Source organism: Spermophilus citellus (genome assembly GCF_964194105.1).
Source record: "Spermophilus citellus genome assembly, chromosome: 1".
In the NCBI taxonomy this organism is placed as follows: Eukaryota; Metazoa; Chordata; class Mammalia; order Rodentia; family Sciuridae; genus Spermophilus; species Spermophilus citellus.
This window is the reverse complement of record NC_138182.1, coordinates 230,599,669-230,623,032: the sequence shown is the minus strand read 5'-3', so window position 1 is coordinate 230,623,032 and position 23,364 is coordinate 230,599,669. Positions and strand designations below refer to the sequence as shown.

Here is a 23,364-nt window from a genome sequence, read left to right as displayed (position 1 = left end):
CTTGCTTCTGAAAACCAAGAACATGCTGTTTTCTTAATTTCTTAAATCTGGAAATATAATCTAAAATTTTCCAACTGTATATTCAACAGCCAAGTATTCCATTTCCTCAAAAATACTATTTTTGACTTGGTGGAAAAAAAACCCACTTTTTTGTGTTAATAAAATTCAAGTGTGTTTTCTGAACTCAACTGTATCTTGGGGAAAAAATAACAGAAGAGTATAAAGGTCACTTTCTGGTGAGAGAGAGGATCCTATTTCTGGTGGCCATGAGCTGAGACCATCTGACTTCATTTAATATTTCTATGGACTCAGAAACTTTAAAAGGTCATGTTACCATAACTTAGTTGAAATTTTTTTTCCCTTTTTTTTTTATTGGGGATTGAACTCACTCGACCACTGAGCCACATCCCCACCCCTATTTTATATTTTATTTAGAGACAGGGTCTCCATGAGTTGCTTAGTGCCTTGCTAAATTGCTGAGGCTGGATTTGAACTCATAATCCTCCTGCCTCATCCTCCTGAGCCTCCGGGATTATAGGCCTGCACCACCATGCCTGGCATTGAAATAATTTTTTTCATTGAGTATGAATCCAAAAATACTTCATTGGAAACTTTTTATTGATTTTTCAACTCTCAGAGGTTGAGGGACCCAGGCAGCATTCAACAGCGCAGGATTGTCACTCAGGGCAAAGGGGCAGCACAGTCCCCCTACCAGTGTCCTCCCTGCTCTAATGTTTGTTTCTCACTAGGAAATGACAGTAGACATTAAACTTAATGCTTATAAGCCAGGAATCTGAGTATATTTTAATGATCTAACCTTGAAATTTCCTAAAAAAGAATAAAACAAATAGAAAGCTTATTGCCCAGTGTCTTTGGTAGAAATCATGCTGTATCTTTATATTTTTTAAAATTTTTAAATCTCAACTTGATTTACTAACTCCATTCTCCATGTCCAAAGAAGCTGATCTTTATGGATTATGTCCCCCTGGTTCCCTAAATTTCACACTGTGAGGTTAATAGGAGAGGAGCAATGGGAGGCACCAGGAAGAGATCAGAGGGTCACAGAGAAGGGGTCAGTGTATTCCTGCCTCTATCCCAGGGGGCTTGGGGAGGTAACAGCTTTCCCTAACTGCTAGTCTCTGGGAACTTCACCAACCCCTGTAGGTTTCCTTAACCCTGCCCATTCCTCTGCAAATCACCTCTTCACTAAACACTCCTCAGTTAAACCTTTCAAGTGTGCCATCTGGCCAGGACCCAAAAGACATAATAAACTATTCCAAACAGCTATCAAGCAAAAATTTTCATGTTTATTAATACAGGTTACATAATGTTTTTTAAAAAAAGAGAGTGAACATAAAAACTGAAATAATATAAGTACAATAATGATAATCATATTAAGTCAGAGGCATTTTAATATGTATAGGCTGAATAAACAAGATAATCTACTACTTTAAAAAGTGAATATAGTAACTAGTTAACAAAATAAGTACTAACTTCTACTTAAAATACAGTTATATTACTCTTCTGTAAATTGTTCTATGATATTTGGAAATACTTTACTCTTTCATTATGTTTTTTATTTTTATTTTTTTTGTGGTGCTGGGAATTGAACCCAGGGCCTTGTGCATGCAAGGCAAGCACTCTACTAACTGAGCTATACCCCAGTCCCTACTTTGCTCATTTTTTTTTTGTTTAAAATATCATTTTTTTTTAAATCAGGAAAAAATATATATTTTAACCTAATTTTCAAATTACTTTGTCAAACCCACAAAAGACTTTCTATTTTCTACAATTATGATGGATTTTTAAAAAAATATGCTTTTTTAAACAGTCCCTTAATTCTTAAGGAAAGTGAATGGAAAATATAGAAAAATTTTCCTAGATTTCAATGTCAATTCCATTTTCTTCGTAACCAGATGAACATAAATTATTCTTAAAAGAAAAGTTTATTTGAAGCCTGGTGTGATAGCACATGCCTATAAATACCCAGCTACTCAGGAGGCTGAGGCAGGAGTACCAAAAATTTGAGGCCAGCCTGGGCAAGTTAGTGAGACCTAGTCTCAAAATAAAATTTAAATAAAGGGCTGGGGATGTAGGTCAGCGGCAGAGTACTTGCCTAACAAGCACAAGGCTCTGGGTTCAATCCCCAGTTTCATTAGAAAACAAGAACAAAAAATGTGTGTGTGTGTGTGTGTGTGTGTGTGTGTGTGTGTGTGTGTGTGAGAGAGAGAGAGAGAGAGAGAGAGAGAGAGAGAGAAAGAAAGTTGATTGAGCATCTTACTAAACAAAATATTTATAAATAAATAGTATCAAATTAATGTAGAGTGACTTATTTAAGAAACATACAATTCCTGTGTTTTCATCTTAAATTGTAATCACAGGAAGTAGAAACCCAATGTTCAAAGATCTTTAGATGATAGGTTTGCTTGTGTGAAATGCTTGTTGACATCTGATTAACAACACTTTTTTATATAGGACATATTTATTACATGTATATCACAATCTAGCTATGTGCCTTCTGCATTGCTTTTCTGAGCAAGATCTTAGTCTTATATATTCTGTAGGCCTGGTACCTATCAGAGTGGCTAGGTGCCTCTGTATGAGAGCCAACTTTGCAGGACATCTACTTGACATGAGCATGCCTTCCTTCTCTGTTCCTAAGAGGGGCAGAAAAACCTTTCATAGTTACTACCTCCCAGGATGTCCATCCTGCTTTGCGGATTTCCTATAGATGTGATCAGTTCACAGCTAACCCTTGGGAGTGCCCCAGAAAAATGGAGTGAGTGTGGTGGTCTCCAGTTTCTGCTCTCTGGGAGGCTTACCTGGAGGTTTCTGGCCAATGTGCAGCTCTGCCATTTTCTGCTGCTTGGTGTCCTCCATGGGGTGGACAAGTGCAGCTCTCAGTGTGGGCTGCATAAAAGGCAGTTTATTCACTAGTGGGATTTATGCTCATTTTGGTTCACATAGTCTGTGTATAAAACATCAAAAATGCTACCCATATCAAAATGGGCTTTTCATCTTTTTTGATAATTTTTGACAAGAATTTAAACCTTGATACATTTGAAATGAAAAATAGTAAACTTTTCTACACAGAGATAATACCAAACTTTATCCTTCCATGACTTACATATTATTTCCCAACAATTTCAAAATGCACTTATTTGCAAAAGTTGTGAAGTCTAAACTATGGAATTTCTCATTATTGATGGATATCTTTAGATGTCCAGGGCTAAAGTATACCAACCTAGATGTTTTGCATATTAAGTCAGAGATTATTTCCATAATTGCTGGGAAGAAAATGTGAGTTTCCAAGTGCCTGTTTCATACTGCACTGCAAATAATATGTATTTGTGCATATATGTACACATATAAGTCATCTAGATATATCAAAAAGTGACATTCAGTAATTGTAGCACTGGCAGGCAATACTCCCTTGGAGTAACACTGTTTTCTCTTCCTGTTACCTTTTCTGACAATTAAACAACATATATGCTTGATGGCTCTCTTAGGAAGCAGACATGCAAATCATACATTGGTTGTTTTAGACGGTGAAGTAGTTTTTCAAGGGACTAATAGAATCCCCAGGTTATCTACTTTCTAACCTTCTCTTTTTAAGTCAATGTTTATAATTGTCATGAGCATGATGGAGGCATACATATATTACTGTAAAATGTTGTAGTGGCAAAGCAACACATTTCACACCAATTTCCAGCAGTTCCTTTACCTAAGTTAACAGCTTTTTGTATATGCTGTTATTTAGGTGACTAGAGCACGTATCCATTTTACTTGCCATCAATTGACCACTGCTGTTGTAACTGTTGGGGTCAGAACTTTCTTTACAGCATAAGATACCATAGAGGTGCCTCTGGCACTCAGAGGAAGCATAGTAGTAGATCAAGGGATCAATGCAACAGCTCATGCTGCTGACACAGACACAGAGGAGATAAGCAAAATAGGCAGCCTCCGTGGCGGGGTTATGAGAGAGGAATAAGTAATGCATAATCAGGAGGACATTTGTGGGTCCAAAGCAGAGAATGAAGATGCAGAAGACAGCAGCAGACAAGAACAAAGCCCGAGACTTCTTGCTCCGGTTGGCCACAGCTGAAGAGCTAAGACATCGGATGATTGACACATAGCAGACTGTAGAAATGATCAACGGCACAAAAAAGAAGACAGCCGAGAAGGCTGAGAAGTAATAGGCGTAAAAGCCTTCGAGCAGGGTTTCATTGAGCACATCGTGACAGGTGGTGATGTTGAGTCCCGGGACCTGGGTGGTCTGCTCCTTGAGGAGGAGAGGCACCACCCCTGCGATGGCCATAGCCCAGATGGCCAGACAAGTGAAGGAAGCCCTTCCCAGAGTGCGCCAGGAGAGGGACTGGATGGGGTACACCACAGCCAGGAACCGGTCAATGCTTATGACCGTCATGAGCATGATGGAGGCGTACATGTTACAGTAAAATGCTGCAGTGGCAAAGCGACACATTTCAGACCCGAATTTCCAATCGCTGCCCGAAAAGTAATAGCTGATCTTAAAGGGCAGCACGGACACAAACAGCACATCTGCTGTGGCCAGGTGTAACATGTACACCACGGCTGGCTTCTTGATCTTCATCTTCAGGATGAACACAGCAATGGCCATGATGTTTAGGGGAAGGCTGATGATGAACACGCAGGTGTAAACAGAAGGGATAAAGAGAGTCAGCCAGGGGCTGGTCAGGTATCCTGAGGCATCTTTCGAGATGAACACAGGGGGTGGTTTTTGAAGAGGACTGCTTTTATTGAGGGAGACGAATCTGTCTTCCGTTAATGCACTTTCATTTTTCTCTTCATCCTCTCCCAATGGGAAGATTTCAAATCTATCATTGGAATTCCTGAGAAAAAATGACCGGGGATTCACAGTAGCATTTGTTGCTTGTGACTCTGAAAAATAAAAATTTAAAAAATAAATAAACTAAAAAGGCAAAAGAGGCATGTAAAGAATACATTTTGCTTTTGTTTGTTGTTTTCTTCCTAGCAGAGGGGGTGGTAAAGATCAGTTCATGCACAGATAGACAATAGGTTTTATATTAGAGAATAAGGTAACTCAAAATATTGTGTCATGTTGTGTTTTGATAGAAGCTAATATTTTTAAAACTCTGTGCCCCAAAGGAACTCAGGTGAACGATATACTTTCAGAAAGGCTGAGTCCCTGACATGAAGGAATCTAACAGTATTATCTTCTGTACTACCTTCTGTCTACATATGCAAATCACACAATTAGCTTCTGTGAATACTCTTCCCTCCATATGCTTTTAGGTACACATTTTCACCAGTTAGTTTGTGCCATCCTGTGAAATCCACTGCTAATTGAAAAATCCACAAGGAAAGTGGAGGGGAATTCTTAAACGCTACAGAGCATGCAACACATTGACCCAGGGCTCCCAATTCTAAGACTATTATCCATGTGACTATAGTTAACCTCTTCTATATTTAGTTTGCTTATGTAGTAGTAGGCCCAAACCTCTCATGTATATCTGGGTCCTAACCACAGTCCTTCAGGTTATCTCCTCATAAAACCATGAGATATCTATCACCTTAGTCATCATCCTGCCTCCTTCTTGAGGAGGTCAGCACAGCAGTATGTTCTCAGCCATTCACACCAGGCAAGTACCTTGGCTTTTCTCTAGAATGCTACATGCCTCAAGGCACATGCCAGGCCAACCAGACTTACTATAATAGCAACCAGAAGTCAAAATAAAGGCTGAGCTGTGCACTTCTTCCTTTTATCTCTCTCTTCCACACACACACAAACATCCATTTGAAATGTCAATCAGAGAAAAGCAACACTTAGCAGAGGAAATTCGATAAGCTTTTCCTTCCAAGAAGCTTTGCTAAAATCCTGTCACTGAGCAGACTTGGACGAAGAGCCTTTGTTGGACCTTGGGAAGCTAAGGTGGGAAGAGAGAAACCACAGAGGAAAAAGAGGAAGGGTTCTATTGCTGAGGGTGCTCACAACAGAGGCTGGACATGTAGGTCTCTGAGAATGATGTTAGAGGATTGAAAACTTGGCTGGAAGCTGTCCAAGTATAGAGACTTTTTAAATTTTGTTTTTGTTTTCCAAGCTTGAGTACCCTTCCTGCAAACAAAACTTTACACAGAAAGGCATAATGCAACAGAAAAACAAATATTGTTTCCTGGATGGCTCTGTAAGGTCCCCCATATCCAACCAACCCTTAGATAAAAATGATAAACTCTGCACTCTCCCCAACACCACCATCAATGGCCTGAGAGCTTTTTGGTTCACAGGATGGTAGAAAGAGAGGGTGGAGGAAAGAATGGATAAATCTTGGAGGAAAGGGTGGCACCAGGTTCATATTTTTAGTGACTTTTAGCTTGAGAAATGGCCAAAGTCAGTGTCTGTGATATTGTGAAATACATGTTTGGTCACCCTCCCATTTCCTCCTAGTACACAGTTATTAAAATTCTTGGAATCTCTAAAGTGATAAGAATGTCTTTTGTATGCTAATGAGCTGACTGGTCATTAATGGCTCCTAGATAACTTCCGGATGGGGGCTGATCACAGGGAAGGATTAAGCCATGATTGGAGGAAGAGGATGTGGGAGCTCCAAGCCCCTTCCCACAAGACTAGTCCTATGTATCTCTTCCATCTGGTTTCCATCAGTATCCTTGTAATATCCTTTGTAACATATGGGAAAACATAATTAAAACATGTCTGTGTGTTCTGTAAGGCATTCTAGAAAATTAATTGAAACTGAGGAGGAGTCCGTGGAAATCCCAATACATAGGTGGTTGATCAGAAGAAGTTCTATAGACACTGTAAAGTTAAAAGAGAATCCCAGAAAGGAGAAAGCTAAAAAGGGGAAACCCTAAATTCTAGTGTAAATTCTGTCTTCTGCTTTAGCTGACCATTGAAATTTGCATGTGTAGGGTACATGCAAGGTAACCTTAATAAACAGAAAAGAACTGAAGTGATATTTGAGTGTCTGCTCAAGAGAGTTTGCAGTCTGGATCTAGTCAAATTAACTGACCACTAAGGCAAAAGCACTAATTCTCTTTGAAGGATTATAACAAAATCCAGAGTCTTCATAGCACAACATTGTCCAGAATACAATCCAAAATCATGATAAGAAGAACTGGGAGGTTCTACCAGATCTAACCATCTTTTAGATAAAAATGATAAACTCTGAATCCCTTATCTCATACCATATACAAAAACAAACTCAAAATAGATTTCAACCTAAGCCCTGAAGCTATAAATGTACTGGAAGAAAAACATAGAAAGCTCCATGACATTATTCTAGGTAATGCTTTTATAGATACGACTCCAAGACCACAACAACAAAAACAGAAATATTCAAATAAGATGTCTTTAAACTAAAAAGCTTCTGCACAGCAAAGAAAACAATCAACAATAAAGAGACAACTTACAGAATGGATGAAAAACATAATGTGAATTATATCTGGCAAAATATTAATATCCAAAAGAGAACTAAAACCACTGAATAGCAAGCAAACAAAAATCCCATTAAAAATGGAAAAAAGAATTGAATAAACATTTCTTTAATGATGACATAAAGCTTATGAAAAACTGCTTAACATCACTAATCATCAGGGAAGTGAAAATTAAAACCACAATGAGATATTCCCCCATTCTAATATCTGTTATAATAGTCATCACGAAAAAAAATGAAAGATAACAAATGTTGGCAAGAATGTGGAGAAAAGAGAACTCCTGTACTCTACTGTTAGAAATGTAAATTAGTCCAATCATCATGGAAAACAGTATGGAGGTTCCCCCAAAACTTAAAAATAGAACTACAATATGATTCAGCAATCTTATTACTGAGCATATAACCAAAGGATATGAAATCAGTATGTCCAGGAGATATCTGCACATCCATGTGCAGCATTATTCACTGTAGTCAATATATGGAATCTAGCTAAATGTCAACTGACAGATGAATGGATAAAGAAAATATGGTGTATGTACATAAAAGCATACTGGTAATACTTTACAAAGAAGGGAAGTGTGTTATTTGGAACAACATGGATGAACCTGGGAGAACACTATGTTAAGTAAAATAAGCCAAACACAGAAAGACAAATAACTACATGATTTCCCTTATATGTGGAATCTAAAAGGGTTAAATTCAATGACAGGAGAATGGTGGTTACCAGGAACTGAGAGATGAGGTGGGGATTAGGGAGTGGCTGGGGAGAAATGGTCAAAGGTATAAAATTTCAGTGAGATAGAAAGTTCTAGAAGAATTTTGTACAACATGATGACTATAGTTAACAACAATTGTACATGTGAAAGTTTCAAGAGTAGATTATAATTGTTCTCACCACAAAAAAAATGGTTAAGTATGTCACGTAATGCATATGGTAATTAGCTCGTTTTAGCCATTCCACAATGTATACATATTTCAAAACATCATGTTATATACAACAAATATATATAATTTTTATTAATAAAAAAGAAAAATAGAAAAGAATCAATAAAAGATGACCCATTCTCAAGTAAAAAGAACAATCAACGGAAACCCCAAGTAAGAATTTTAAATGTATCACAACTATATTCAGTGATGTAAACTTTTGACCAAAACAAATTAAAAAATAGGAAATACCAAAAATTAACTAACAAATGGAAGTTGAAAATAAAATAAAATATGTCAACATCAATTTACAAAATGAAGGGCAAAGCTAGAGTAGTATCAACTCAGAGATAGTAACATGGCAGTGAGAAGCTGAGGTCAAACTACCTTAGCAAGGTCCTTTGTGGTCCCCTGAGAGCCTGGCAGGAAACTGGTCATGGGTGACAGGTAATAGATGTGAGTAATGTGGAACATACGATTAAGGGGATCATTCTATGAACTGGACCTACTGTACTGGCCCCCATACGCTCTGTCTCCAAAAACAATTTACTTGCAGCCCTGCCTGGCTGATGTCAATGGGATATGTTATGTTCCTCAAGAATAATCTATTACCTGAAAGACTCCTCCCTGCTGACAAAAAGAACACAGATTACCCAGAAGCAGAGGGGTGGGGAGATGGGACTGCTGTGTCCTTTACATAGACCATATTCCACATCTCAGGGTGACAGGATAATTCCCCCAATCACATAAATCTATAAGAACAAGTTTCAACTAGAATGGGCCAATGTAGGCCAAAGTGACCCAGAGTTGCCCTGGATCTTTAGCATGTCATTACAATAGTAAAATCTTCCTTCCATGGGGCAAAACCATGCACAAAGGGGCCTTCGAAGTCTGACCCAATCCTGTTGTCAGAAGTCAAGAGGTAGTCTTGGGGCAGGACTCTCTGGAAACTTCCCTGAGACCCCCAATAAAACAGGAGGGCAGGAAAGTCATGCCCTACCTCTCTGAGAGGACCCATTCTCTTCCTTAAGACTGTTTCTCTCACCGCTTTTCCTATCCCTTCTAATAAATACATGCCTACTCAGAGAACATGTCTGAAATCTTTCCAGTGAGAGTACAAGAAATGGTAGAAGAGGACCTCTGTGGCTGCTTTGGCTTCTTGGTGGGCCCTTGTTCTGTAACAACAGGGAAAGGACAAATGTTTCCAGTGACACATTTCAGTATATATGCCTCTAGATCGCTCCTCAAGGATAAGAATTATTCCTATTAATATTTGCATTCTAATACTGGCTCTGCTAGGAGCCACTTAAGCTCTCTGAACTCAGCTCAGAATCATTAAAATGCGATTCCAACACACCTATTTGGGCTGCACGTCTGGCAGCTGGATCAACCCATGTGAAATAGAACATGAACTTACTTCGAAAACTACAAAAATTAAGCAACATAAGAAACTATTATTATCTTTCTCCCACTTCCATATAGTAGGCTTTTAGACGCGACTGTTTATTTACTCAACTATTTTAAGTTAAAAGAAAGTCTGGCTGGGCATGGTGGTGCACAGTTATAATCCCAGCGATTTGGGAGGCTGAGGCAAGAGGATTGCCAGTTTGAGACAAGCCTCAGAAACTTAGCAAGACCCTGCCTCGAAATAACAAAATGAGGGCTGGGGATGTGGCTCAAGCGGTAGCGTGCTCGCCTGGCATGCGTGCGGCCCAGGTTCGATCCTCAGCACCACATACAAACAAAGATGATGTGTCCGCCGAGAACTAAAAAATAAATATTAAAAATTCTCTCTCTCAAAAATAAAGTTTAAAAAAAAAAAAGAAATAACAAAATGAAAAGGACTGGCAATGTGATCAGTAGTTAAGTGCCCCTGGGTTCAATCCCCAGTACCTGCCCCTCCAACAGAGTCTAGAATTCCCTTGCTCCCTATTTAGCAATATTTAATTTTTCCACATGATTAGGGAATGGACAGGTTTGTAAAATGTATACCTTAGGGAGCTGGAGATATATAGCTCAGTGATAGAGTGCTTGCCTAGTACATGCGAGGCACTGGGTTGGATTCTTAGTACCACCCTGAGATGTGGAATATGGTTTTAGTTGTGTCCATCTACAACTAAAAAAAAAATATATCAAAAAAAAGTATGTATCTTAGGGTTCTAAGCTATAAATCAAAATTTCAAATTTACACCTTTTCTAGATGCATCACTTGTTTTCCTCTGTGATACAACTAATTTCCTCTGTATTCACCTTGACCCTAACATTTGATGGCCACTATGGAATGTGAAGCTACCCTTAAGGTCGTGATGAATATGTAGGGGCTGAAAGAAAAAAATGAATGGGTTCTGGCACTTTAATACCACAAAGACATGTATCCATGAAACACTGACCAGAGAAACCTTAAGAGAATGTGACTTGCCACTGCAGTTTTGCAAGCCTGGCCAGACTGAGGATTTTTGTGATATGGAGAGGAAAAAATTACACATGAACATGCACATCTCTGTGCACACACACATGTGAATCAAGCTGATACCTTGAAGAGTGATATGATTTGAAAACTACTGAATACTCCTAAGTTTCTTAGATACTAACACTGAGTCTGAAAATAAAATTGTTATTTGGCTTCATTCTGTGTTTAGTAATATGTATTTGTTGGGCAATGCAGTGTTTATGACAGGAACATTATACCCATGGAAACACCCAATGTGGATAAGCTAGAACCCAGGAGGAATGCATAATCCCTAGACTAAATATCACTGGTTAAGGTGCTACCTTTTTACTATAGGTTTGATATTTTATATTTTTGTGAAATTAAAGAGGGCCAAAATCTCCCCCTCCAAAAAATATATATATACAATAGCAACAACAACAAAAAATTTCAAACCAAGTAAGGTGACTAGGTACTTTCAACTAGCTCAAGTTTCCCAGGCTGAAATTCAAGTTTGCATATCTCCTTTCCTTACTGTTCTTGTACAGCTCAGCAGTCAAGAAGAAAGTGAATGTCAGTGAGCTGAAAGCACTTGTAATTCATCTGTGCTTTTTGTTAAGCTATGGTTTCACACACACACACACACACACACACACACACACACACACACAAAGGCGACACAGTCCTGAAACCATTTCTCATTCTTCTCACTATGCTTCACGAATACAGGTTCTCTAAATGCTTCTAGAGTGCTTTTGTTGTTGTTTTAGTGGCAATGGAGCTTAAACCCAGAAGCCCTCCACCACTGAGCTACATCCTAGCTCCACTTTTATTAAATTTTATTTTGAGACAGTGTCTCACTACGTTGCTGAGGGTGGCCTTTAATTTGTGATCATCCTGCCTCAAGCCTTGGGATTGATAGGATTATAAGTATGCCATCACACCCCACTGTACAGTAGTTTTATTATTGAAGACAGCAAATTACTAACCTAAACATGAACCAACTCTAAAGACTTAAAATTTGTGAGTCAGACAATGCCTGTTCTGGCTTTGATGAAATCTGGCCTGGAAGCAGAGTGGTGACTAAATGCTCTTTCAATGTCCCATTTGATCCTGGGATTGATACCATGCCCACAACAGCTGGCCCTGGCTGTGACTCATTCTGTCCCACAGAGCTCATGCTTTTGGGGAACTAACCAAGCAGAAGTCCTAGGACCCTGACCACATTCCCACAAAGAGCAGGTCAGTTGTGATCTGCACTTTTCAAACGTGAAACAACACAGTCTAAAGAGAAACGAAGAGGAGGATACTGGAAACATAATAAAAATATACAAACTCCATCAAGTGGAAAACAGCAGCATCGCCGGAATGTTCCACTCCCTCTAGTCAAACAAATACCACTCTCCACTGGTAAGAACTAAGGCTCCTTAAAGAAATGGCTGGTTTCAGATCTGGAGTGGGAAATACACAAGATAAGCCTTCAATATCTTCAAAGAATATTAGGGTTAGGTTAGAAAGACTGTGAAGTCAAACCAAAGGGGATCCCATGGGCCAAAGAAGTGACCATTTGATCACCCAAATAATAATGGTGGAAGTGAATTGAAATACTATATATGTTAAGATCCATAAGTTCAATTTGCAGTCACCAGATCTGGTATGCAGGAGCTGAGACAGATGGCCCAGTTTATTTGATAAATAAACAACAATTAAAAAAGGGGTAGGGATGTGCTAAACCCTGGGTTTGATCCCCAGTACAAAAAAAAGAGCTGGGGAATAGGAGACAGTATAGACTAAGAAATTTTTGAGACATAAGGATAAAATGCAAAAATGGACCTTCTTTGGTTCTGATTTTTTTTTTTTTATATGGGGAATGAACTCAGGGGCACTCAGCTACTAAACCACATCCCTAACCCTATTCTGTATTTTATTTCAAGACAGGGTCTCAGTGAGTTGCTTAACACCTTGCTTTTGCTGAGACTGGCTTTGAACTCGTGATCCTCCTGCATCAGCCTCCCGAGTTGCTGGGATTACAGGCATGCGCCCCTATTCCCAGCTTTGATGCTGATTTGAACTAACAAACTGTTGACAGGCATTTATGAGACATCAGGAAAATTTGGACATATACTGAATATTAGGTGATATTAAGGTGTTCTAATAGTACTGCATTTATGCAAAAAAAAAGAGTTCTAATCTAATCTCTAGAGATATGTACTGATGTATTTGAGGCAAAATGATATGATGTCTGAGATTTACTTTAAAATTCTCTGGGTGGGGAATCATATGATCATCTCAATAGATGCAGAAAAAGCATTTGACAAATACAGCACCCTTTCATGTTCAAAACTCTAGAAAAATTAGGGATAACAGGAACATATCTCAACATCATAAAGGCTATCTATGCTAAGCCCCAGGCCAACATCATTCTAAATTGAGAAAAATTAAAGACATTCCCTCTAAAAACTGAAACAAGACAGGGATATCCTCTTTCACCACTTCTATTTAACATAGTTTTGAAACACTGGCCAGAGCAATTAGACGAAAGAAATTAAAGGAATACACATAGGAAAAGAAGAACTTAAACTAGCACTATTTGCTGACGATATGATTCTATACCTAGAAGACCCAAAATGTTCCACCAGAAAACTTCTGGAACAAGTAAATAAATTCAGCAAAGTAGCAGAATATAAAATCAACACCCATAAATCAAAGGCATTTCTGTATATCAGTGACAAATCCTCTGAAAGGGAAAAAAGGAAAACTACCTCATTTACAATAGCCTCAAAAAAGATAAAATACTTGGAGATCAACTTAAAAAAAGAGGTGAAAGATCTATACAATGAAAACTATGGAACTCTAAAGAAAAAAAAAATCAAAGAAGACCTTAGAAGATGGGAAGATCTACCTTGCTCTTGGATAGGCAGAATTAATATTATCAAAATGACCATATTACCAAAAGCAATCCCAATCAAAATCCCAATGACATTCATCTTAGAAATAGAAAAAGCAATCATGAAATTCATCTGGGAAAATAAAAGACCCAGAATAGCTAAAGCAATTCTTAGCAGGAAGAGTGAAGCAGGTGGCATCACTATACCAGACCTTAAACTATACTACAGAGCAATAGTAATAAAAACAGCATGGTATTGGTACCAAAACAGATTGGTAGAACAATGGTACAGAATAGAGGACACAGAGACTAACCCACAAAATTACAATTATCTTATATTAGACAAAGGTGCCAAAAACATGCATTAGAGAAAAGAGGGTCTCCTCAACAAATGGTGCTGGGAAAACTGGAAATCCATATTCAACAAAATGAAATTAAACCCCTATCTTTCACTATGCACAAAACTCAACTCAAAGTGGATCAAAGACTTAAGAACTAAACCAGAGACTCTGTGTCTAATAGAACTAAACCAGAGACCCTGTGTCTAATCTTCATCATCTTGGATTAGGCCCCAACTTCTTTAATAAGAGTCCTATAGTACAAGAATTAAAACCAAGAATCAATAAATGGGATGGATTCAAATTGAAAGCTTCTTCTCAGAAACAGAAACAATGAGGTGAAGAGAGAGCCTACAAAATGGTAGCAAATTTTTACCACATGCACATCAGAAAAAGCACTAATCTCCAGGGTATATAAAGAACTCAAAAGACTTCACACCAAAAAAGCCCCCCAAATAACCTAGTCAATAAATGGGCCAAGGAACTGGATACCTTTTAGAAGATGATATACAATCAATCAACAAATATATGAAAAAATGTTCAACGTATCTAGCAATTAGAGAAATGCAAACCAAAACTAAGATTTCATCTGACTCCTGTCAGAATGGCAGCTATTATGAAGAGAAACAACAATAAGTGTTGACAAGGATGTGGGGAAAAAGGTACACTCAAATATTGCTGGTGGACTGCAAATCGGTGCAGCCAATATGGAAAGTAGTATGGAGAGTCCTTGAAAAACTGGGAATGGAACCACCATTTGACCAAACTATCCCTCTCCTCAGTCTATACCCAAAGGACTTAAAAATAGCATACTACAGGGAACAGCCACATCAATGTTTATAGAAGCACAATTCACAATTCACAATAGCTAAACTGTGGAACCAACCTAGATGCCTTTCAGTAGATGAATATATTTTTAAAAATGTGGCATTTATACACAATGGAATATTACTCAGCAATAAAAGAGAATAAAATCATGGCATTTGCAGGTAAATGGATGGAGTTGGAGCAGATAGTGCTAAGTGAAGTTAGCCAATCCTGAAAAACCAAATGCTGAATGTTTTTTCTGATATAAGGAGGCTGATTCATAGTGGGTTAAGGAGGGGGAGCATGGGAGGAATAGACGAACTCTAGATAGGGCAGAGGGATTGGGGGGAAAGAGAGGGGATAGAGGGTTAGAAATGATGATGGAATGTGATGGACATCATTATCCAAAGTACATGTATGAAGGCACGAATTGGTGTAAATATACTTTGTATACAACCAGAGATACGAAAAATTGTGCTCCATATGTATGAATTGTAATGCTTTCCACTGTCATATATAAAAATTAATTTTAAAAATTCATACAAAAAATTAAAATTCTCTGGTTGAAGGAGGAGGAAAAATAAAAGAGGAAATAGGTAAAACAAGACTGGGCATATGTAAATTATGTTGTAGCTGGATAATGGTAATGGGAGGTTAATTACATTGCTCATTTTGAAGTAAGTTTGATAACTTTCACATTAAATTTAAAAAAATCAAAGAAAATATTTTAGGCTATTTATCTATCACTAAAAATTAAGGGTAAGGATTTTTGGTTTTGTTTTTCTTTTATCTTAGTTCTGAAGGGAAAATGTTTTCATGAGCATAATTTTACATTTGGAGAATTCAATTGATACCAACTCTTCAAAGCCGTTTTTGGAATATAGAGAAATTGGTGTATGAAAAAAACCCACTAACAGTTGTTGAATATCTACTAGGACAATATGCTTCACTGACCTTATATCATGTAATATTATGAAATAAACATGATAACCCCCATTTAATAAATGACAATATTGAGGCACAAAAGGGCTAAGAAAATAATTCGAAGTCACACTGCTAATAAGCAGAGGAGCCAGAATTTGAACTTAGATTTGCCTAGCTCCAAAGCTTATACCCTCTGACCATAGAGAACCATCCTCTCTCTTTAAAACATTTGATTTATAACCTACATCTAAAATAGCACCCTTTTTTTTTTCCTCATACCATTTCACCAAACAAATGAATTGGCCAATCCTTTTAGCTATAGCAGGTAGGGTGTGGATATGTGTATGATTCCTGGCAGTGGTGCCCATAGTTGTTGCCTGGGCATTCTAGAATCCTGCTGACGTTGGCTCCATACCAACCACATGCCAACAATTCAGCCTTTACAGACAGGACAAATGTGTGGAGATGTTCAAGGACATGAACGAAGAAAAACAAATCTTTAAAGTATTTTTTAGATGGGGCAGAAGCAAGAACAGTGAGTGAGCAAAAATCTCTGCTGCAAAAAAAGGACAACTAGAGGTAGAATTCAGTAAACACTGGCTTCAGGGCTAAGATAGGGCTGCCACTAAAGGAGGCTGCCTCTCCCCGCCAAGCCACATCCAGGAGCAGGGGTTCCTCTGGAAGCCCAGGCGAGCAAGCCTAGGAGGAAGCTGGGAGTGGGAAGGGTACAGGAAATAAATGTAGGTGTATTCAAGGACATAGCAGACACACTATGTTATACAAGTTCCCAGAAGGACACATAAGGGAAGTGTGTGAGTTCCTTGCCTTCCGTGGCTGGAGGCAGGAGCCTGACCTGTGGTTAGGATGCTAGCAGGCCTTCCCAGAAACCACTCATTCCCTGGTTTTCCCCATCCCTCCAGGTCTCTTCTCCACCTAGAGTCACAGCTCCTGAGTTCTCCACTCTCCAACAAGACAGCAAGCTGAAAGGAAAACTAATTCACATTCAAGGGTGTTACTGATCACCTGTTCTTCCAGGGTTTCATCAGTCTCCACCCTCTAACCCACCCTTCTGCAGTTTGTAAACTTGAGCTCAAATACATTAGGTCCTCGAATATGATAGGAACAATCACAAACAGCACTTTGGGGAAAGCAGAGTTCTTCTTGTGAAGCTAATGAGGCTTTTGATTCTGCTACCAAGGAACAATTCATCATACTTGCTGCATTATAACCCCCATTTAATAAATGTTTTAAATTATGGTAGAGACATAGTAGTATCTATGAAATTAATTGATTAATTAATAAGGTTGCAATGAATGTTTTTTTTAAACTGTATCATTTTATTTTTTTAAGAGAGAGAATTTTTTTTAATATTTATTTTTTAGTTTTTGGCAGACACAACATCTTTGTATGTGGTGCTGAGGATCGAACCCAGTGCCTCAGGCATGCTAGCAAGTGCTCTACCACTGAGCCGCAGTTCCAGCCCTGTTTTTTTTTTTTTTTATTTTAAATTTTAGACAGGGGTTTCACTATGTTTCCCAGGTTATTCTTGAACTCAGGATAAATAATCCTTCTGCCTCAGACTCCTGAGTAACTGGAACTATATGTGTATACCATTACACACATATAGTTCCAGTTATGCTTTTAAAAAACAGAATAGTGTAGAAAATATCAGAATGTACATCATGTAGTAAAGGTGAGAACTGTCTGGTAAAACTTTTGTTTCATACTCATACATACATATGATGATCTAAGCATATGTACTGTACACATACCCTGACTGCTTCACAATGTACACTTCTTATAGTTCTTTATGTTGAATAGCAAAAAAAAAAAAAAAAAAAAAAAAAAAAAAAAAAAAAACCCAAGATAAACACTTCTATAGTACTAAAATATCTGACTTCCAATTTATCAGACTCAAAATATATAAATAGGTTATATAATATCCTTTCTTAAAGTTATATAAATTTAATTGGTTTTCAAGTGCAAATTGCAGATTATTCCTATCATTTCAAATGGTTAGTTATTTCTGAAATCAAATATAATTATAAAGGCCTGTAATGGCATTTTAAAAAAATATTTAACTTTTATTTATAGTTGGACACAATACCTTTATTTTATTTATTTATTTTCATGTGGTGCTGAGGATTGAACCCAGGATCTCACTTGTACTAGGCGAGCACTGGACCGCTGAGCCACAACCCCAGCCCTGTAATGGCATTTTAAGTGACAAAACTTCATGGATTGCCTTGGGATAGAAGATGAGGACCGTGACTTCAATGAGTTCTGTCATGGCAGGGTCAATGTGAGGGACAGTGTTTGGGGAAGGGAAAGCTTAAACCCAGAAAAACATCTCAGTCTATAGAAAACACTGTTTACTGACAACTCTAGGGAGAAGAAAAAGGGAGGAATAAGCAGAATTAAAGCAACCACAAAAGAGAGAAACAGAAAATTTTGAATGTTAACACTACAGAGTCCCTAATACTGGCATCATACTAAAAAATAAAACCAAGGACATGGTTCCTAATGACTTTCCTGGCAATTATGTGTCATTGGTAGCATCTGCAATGGAAGGGGGAGCCCAGGTACTCATGAAACCTAGTGAAAGGGGAGTTCCCCAGGCAAGAAATGCCATATTTTATGATTCCATTTATATGATATATCAATAAAGGGTAAATCCATAGAGACAAAAAGCACATTGTCATTTCCAGAGAGTAGGGAAAAGGGGGACTGCCTAATGAGCATGGAGTTTCTTTTTGGTGCAATAACAATATTTTAGGACGAGGCAGAGGTGGTAGCTATATAACATGGAAAATGTATTAAATGTTGCTGTACTATATACTTTAAAGTGGTTAATTTTATGTTATAGGAATTTTACCCTAATTAAAAAAAATAAAGGAAGGCGGGAGACAGGGCAGGAAGGAAGGAAAAAGTAGGGGTGGAGAGGGAGGGGAAAGGAGTACCTAAGGAAAAGAGGGTCAGGGTTTCTAATAGGGTCCTGCTACCCTATTGTCTTGGGGTCCTTCTGCTCAAGCCCCAGTTGAGCTCCAGTGTGTGAGGGTGATAGGCACAGAGGTGAAATGACTGAGGGGGAGGGAAAGAGCGAAAGGGTCCAGGGAAGGAGAATGGCCGTAAGCAGTTTGGAAAAGGGGAAAGTTCAGAGCTGCTGAGAAAGAGCAAGTTAGTGTTCACAGCACACTGGACCGTTGAGACATGAAGGCTCAGATATGCTGAAGCTGAAGCTGAAGGGAGTAGAAAGGCAACCAGCAGAGATATCATGAGAGAATCCTTGGAAGGGGGCTGAGAACAGGTCCCTAAAATTCCCCCATACAAAGTAAAAGTGGGCAAATTAGGAGACAACATACTATGTCAATGTCTTATAAAAATAAAGGCAAAGCCACTAAGGAATACAAGAGGAGAGAGAGCACACATAAGTGTAAATAAATAAATAAATAAATGTTAAGGTAGAAAATTCCTTGCTGGCTCCTAAGAAATCTTACGGTTAGGGGCTTTTTTCCCCATTTCTTTTTTCTTTCTGTGGTACTAAAAATGGAACCCAGGGCTTCATATAGGCTAAGTGCTATACCACTGAGCTACATCACTTAGCACTTCATGCTTTATAGAGCTTTCTGGTCTGCTTAGGGCAGAATCACTGCCCAATTTTGGGTCTTTCTGTTAAGGCTCAGGATCACCACCTCTCAGTAACAGCCAATTGATTAGCATTTTCAAGAGTAGGGGTCTATTTATAGCTTTTCTTACCATTGGTTAGAAAAAGTGAATGGCAGAATATCGGAGTTCATGCATGATTGTTTACTAAATGCCTCTCTTCTCTGGGCTTGGTCTGGCTTCCCAAGTCACTGGGGCACAGACTCTACCCTCTAGGGGTACTGGGAGCACAATGGGGTTACTTCTGTATTGTAAGAGGTGCTGGGAGATAAGATGGTTCCCTCTCTGTAGGGAGAAGTAGGTAAAGCTTGTACTCATGAAAGAATGGCCTGTGATCAAGTCCAGTTCCACAAGTCTCTGCTAGACTTATGACTATACTTTTGACTTTACTATTCTGGGTCTCAGTGTCCTTACCTGTAAAGTGGGGATGACATCTACCTGAAAGGTTGTTGTGCCACAAGTAAGGTAGTCTATGTAACACACCCCAGCAGCTTTCAGCTGTGATAGATGCTTCATATAGCACACGTGTTTTTAACTGAGGACAAATATGTGAGGTATGAGGAGGGTGTTCTGGCCAGACAGAGTGAAATGGGGACAGAAGCCAGAGAAAGCATAGCTCCTTGGGGGAGGAAGTAGAAAGTAGGGCTTGATGAAGTGGAGGATATGTAATGGGGGTGCTGAACAGAGGCTGGGAACCCATCTTGCCAGGGGAAAGATACTTACTACCTGCAAAGGACCTGGGCTTGACCCCGTGAGTAGGAGAGCAGCACATGAAAATACCCACTCAGTATGCCTACCACGGTTGCCACTAGGTGTTCTTGAACACTTTAAACTTACAAAATTCATAAACAGCACCTTTTCACTCTTGGACACTGGCCCTCTTTAACCAACTCACATTATCTCACTTAGATTACTTGGCCAATGGAATGTAAAATGTTTAATGAACTTACAAGTTTCTCAACAAGTATCTGCTGAGTGAACGTTTATTCTAGACTGCATGGGGACAAGTGGAAGTTATAGTTTTAATTGGTCAATGAGATACACACAAAGTGACAAGGGAACGCAAAAACAAAACAAAACAAAAAAACACTGCAGAAAAGCTCAGATTGGTGGGCAAGGCCCGTCCTGGAAGGGTTTCACAGTCCTTCTCAACACATACAGCTGATGATCATGAGCAATAAGCTGGCAACCCAGCTGTGGCTTATCAAGGGCCAGGGAAGAATTGCTGGCTGGTGGGAGAGGTCCTTGTACCACTATTTTATGACAGACACTTTTGGAACTGCCAGTTCACAGTGATAATATAAGAAGCAGACCTATTTTTGTTTGATTTTATTAGTAACTTTAAACTCTCTAAAGACAAAGTCCCACTTACTGCCTACACTCAGCATGGGAAGACCATTCCAATACCTCTCTTTCCCATTTGGCAAGGCACTGTCTCTGGGAATAAGCAAAAGGGGATAAGCCCCTATCTTGAAGCGAAACAAGCTAAGAGGAAATTCCTCTTGGCCCAGGGTTTGATATTGACTTGAAACATACTCCTTTTTTCCTTCTATCTGGCTTTCTTTTCGCCCTCCCTAAATGGTTCCACAATCCAGTGAGGATAAATTAGCCAATGTTTAGTCAGTTCTCCATCTGTATCAGTGCTGTCCCTTAGTACGCTACCATCCCTTCCAGGAAAATGTAAAAAAAGTGGGTCAGAAACTGGCAGCTTTTAACTTCATGTCCTAAAAGGGACCAAAAGCCTCAGCGGGGGACTACTGTGAATAAGGATGGTTACTGTGGATGTGGCACTTGTGTATCCCTGTGCTTTGCCCCAAATCTCAAACAAAAATTTATACTGTCAAGAGCTTGTCCCAAAATAAAGTTGAGCAAATCACACAATGTTATGTGTAATCACAGATCACCACAATTTTTCAGGAGTTCTCTATGCTTCACCCACATTGGTAGTAATGTTCATATTTTCCACAAGCAGAATGGCTAGTTGCTGCTAAACTTTGAGCTCTTAAGTTGCCCCCAAAGCATCCCCTCAAATACCCTGAACAAAGAGGGAGAGCAGAGAACATGCTATGTCTTTGTCACGGCTTAATCTTGATGTGTGGAAGGAATACAGAGTGCGCTTTCTTTCACAGATAACAAGAAAATCCAGTAGATTTTCTTCTGCATAAAAAAAAAGTCCAAAGTTGCTGAAGTATTATCGCTATTAAGAAATTAAAAACGTTTTTCTTACTTTCTAATTAGCTCCTTTGTAGGCTGAAAACAACTCTACTGCCTGGTTTGAGGGGAGGGAGAATAGAAAACATGTAACTAAATAAATGGACCAAGTGTATTTATTTGTTCAAGAAGACATTATTTTAAAAATATATTCGTGGGGAACGTATCCTTGCAGTAGAAAAGAAATTCCGTTAGGAAAAATTGATCCCTCTGATAGTGTCAGAGGGAGCTTGGTTCTGGGAGGGGTCGATTTCCTCAACCCGGAAAGAAGGGATTACTGGTAACAAAGTCTTCCAAGCACCCTCACCAGCCAGTGGCTACAGTGTTATCCCCAGTCTAGAGAACCTCCGGAATACCCCGGGGCAAGGCCTTTCTGGGGACTGCTGGTCTTAATTGTCTGCTAAAAGTGCCTAGGGCTTTCTTTACAAGACTCCCCCTTCCCACCCACCCCCAACCTCACGCTCCCTACCCGGCCAACCCTAGAACAAGGTGCAAGAAAAAATAATTCCAACAAAGCAAAACTCCAGCGGGAGCGGTTCTCCACTTTGTACAAAGAAACTGGAACGTTTATTGGTGGAGCTACGCGAGACCCTTTGTTTTGGGGGGTGGTCTCGGGAGAAACAGGCCTCACAATGACAGCAAATGCAACGCTCCAGGAGAATCGGCCCCCTCTTTCCTATCGAACACCGGGTGGCAGACTGCTCAAAAATCAAGTCCAAAGGGGCATTGGCGGAGCCCAGAATGGGGTTTGCTGGGGTGGCACGTCCCGCCTAGATGTCACTAGGGGAGACTCCGGATCTCAGCCTAAATGCCAGTTTGGTTTCTGAAGGAAAATGAGGCAGGGGTGCTGCCAGGGACAACCCCTGAAGGAACAGGGGCAATTCTTACCAAGGTAGCCCGCATCAGTGTCCCTCCATCTCCTGCCCGACCCACTCTCCCAGCTGCTCTCACCTGGCTTGCGGCCTCGGATGCGGGCCGACAGCAGGGGGCCGCACAGACTGAGGCCGGCGGCGACCAGCAGCAGCCGCCGCGGCCCCATTGTCCCGAGGCTGGCGCGGCTCCGCGCGGTGCTGCTCTTAGAAGTTGCCTCGCTGCGGGCGGTTTGGCTCCGCTCCGCTCGGCCCTCTCGCTTTTTTTCTGGCCGAGTGGAGCTGCGGGTTGGTGCCGGAGGGCAGAAGACTTTCTGAGGCAAAAAGAAGAGAGAGACTGGGGCGTCCTCCGCGGGCGGTGTGTCTGGCTGCAGCTGGGAGAGCGCAGCGCGGGCGCTGACGGAGATGGGGGCGGGACCCGGCGCGCGGCGCGAACTGAGCTATTCCAGAGTGGCGCCCCCCGGCGCGCATCGTGAGCCTCCTAGATGTCGCCCACTCCAGCTACACTGAACCTCCGCCACCCCCGTCAACCCTTCCAGCACTGTGCACCACAGCCTTGCGCGCTTTTTCGCGGGCCCGGGCCGTGCCACTGCCAGGCTGGGGAGACCAAAAGTCACGGTCTCCTCCCGGCGCCTTGCCCTGAGAGGCTGTCAATGGCTCAGAATGGCGGGGTCCTGGGGCGACCCGTGCAGCTCGTAGGCTGCTCCCTTGGCCTGTCAGAAACCTCCCCACCACGCCGACTGGGACCGTGGTGTCCAGGATGCCCCCAAGGATCGCGGCCTCCGCGGTCCCGGCCAAAACTTTCCTTCCTCGCTCAGGGCATGGAACCTCGTGCCAAGCGCTGTGGCCGCTTTGGGAAGTT

General features: G+C 40.2%; 1 protein-coding gene across 1 annotated transcript; it reads right to left on the bottom strand.

Annotated features, from left to right (window-relative positions):
- Positions 1-1,678: 1,678 nt before the first annotated feature.
- Positions 1,679-23,142, bottom strand: F2R (coagulation factor II thrombin receptor). Its single transcript, XM_081287435.1, has 2 exons — positions 22,585-23,142; positions 1,679-4,920 (listed from the first exon to the last, which is right to left on the bottom strand). The coding sequence occupies exons 1-2, from the start codon at positions 22,670-22,672 to the stop codon at positions 3,725-3,727; spliced, it is 1,284 nt and encodes a 427-aa protein (XP_081143561.1). The 5' UTR covers positions 22,673-23,142; the 3' UTR covers positions 1,679-3,724.
- Between the last annotated feature and the right edge of the window lie 222 nt (positions 23,143-23,364).

Bases quoted from the DNA above. Each gene is read 5' to 3' on its own strand.
- F2R (XM_081287435.1), bottom strand. From the start codon at position 22,672: ATGGGGCCGCGGCGGCTGCTGCTGGTCGCCGCCGGCCTCAGTCTGTGC. The intron at 4,921-22,584 runs GTGAGAGCAGCT...TTTATTTTTCAG, and splicing joins CATCCGAGGCCGCAAGCCAG to AGTCACAAGCAACAAATGCT.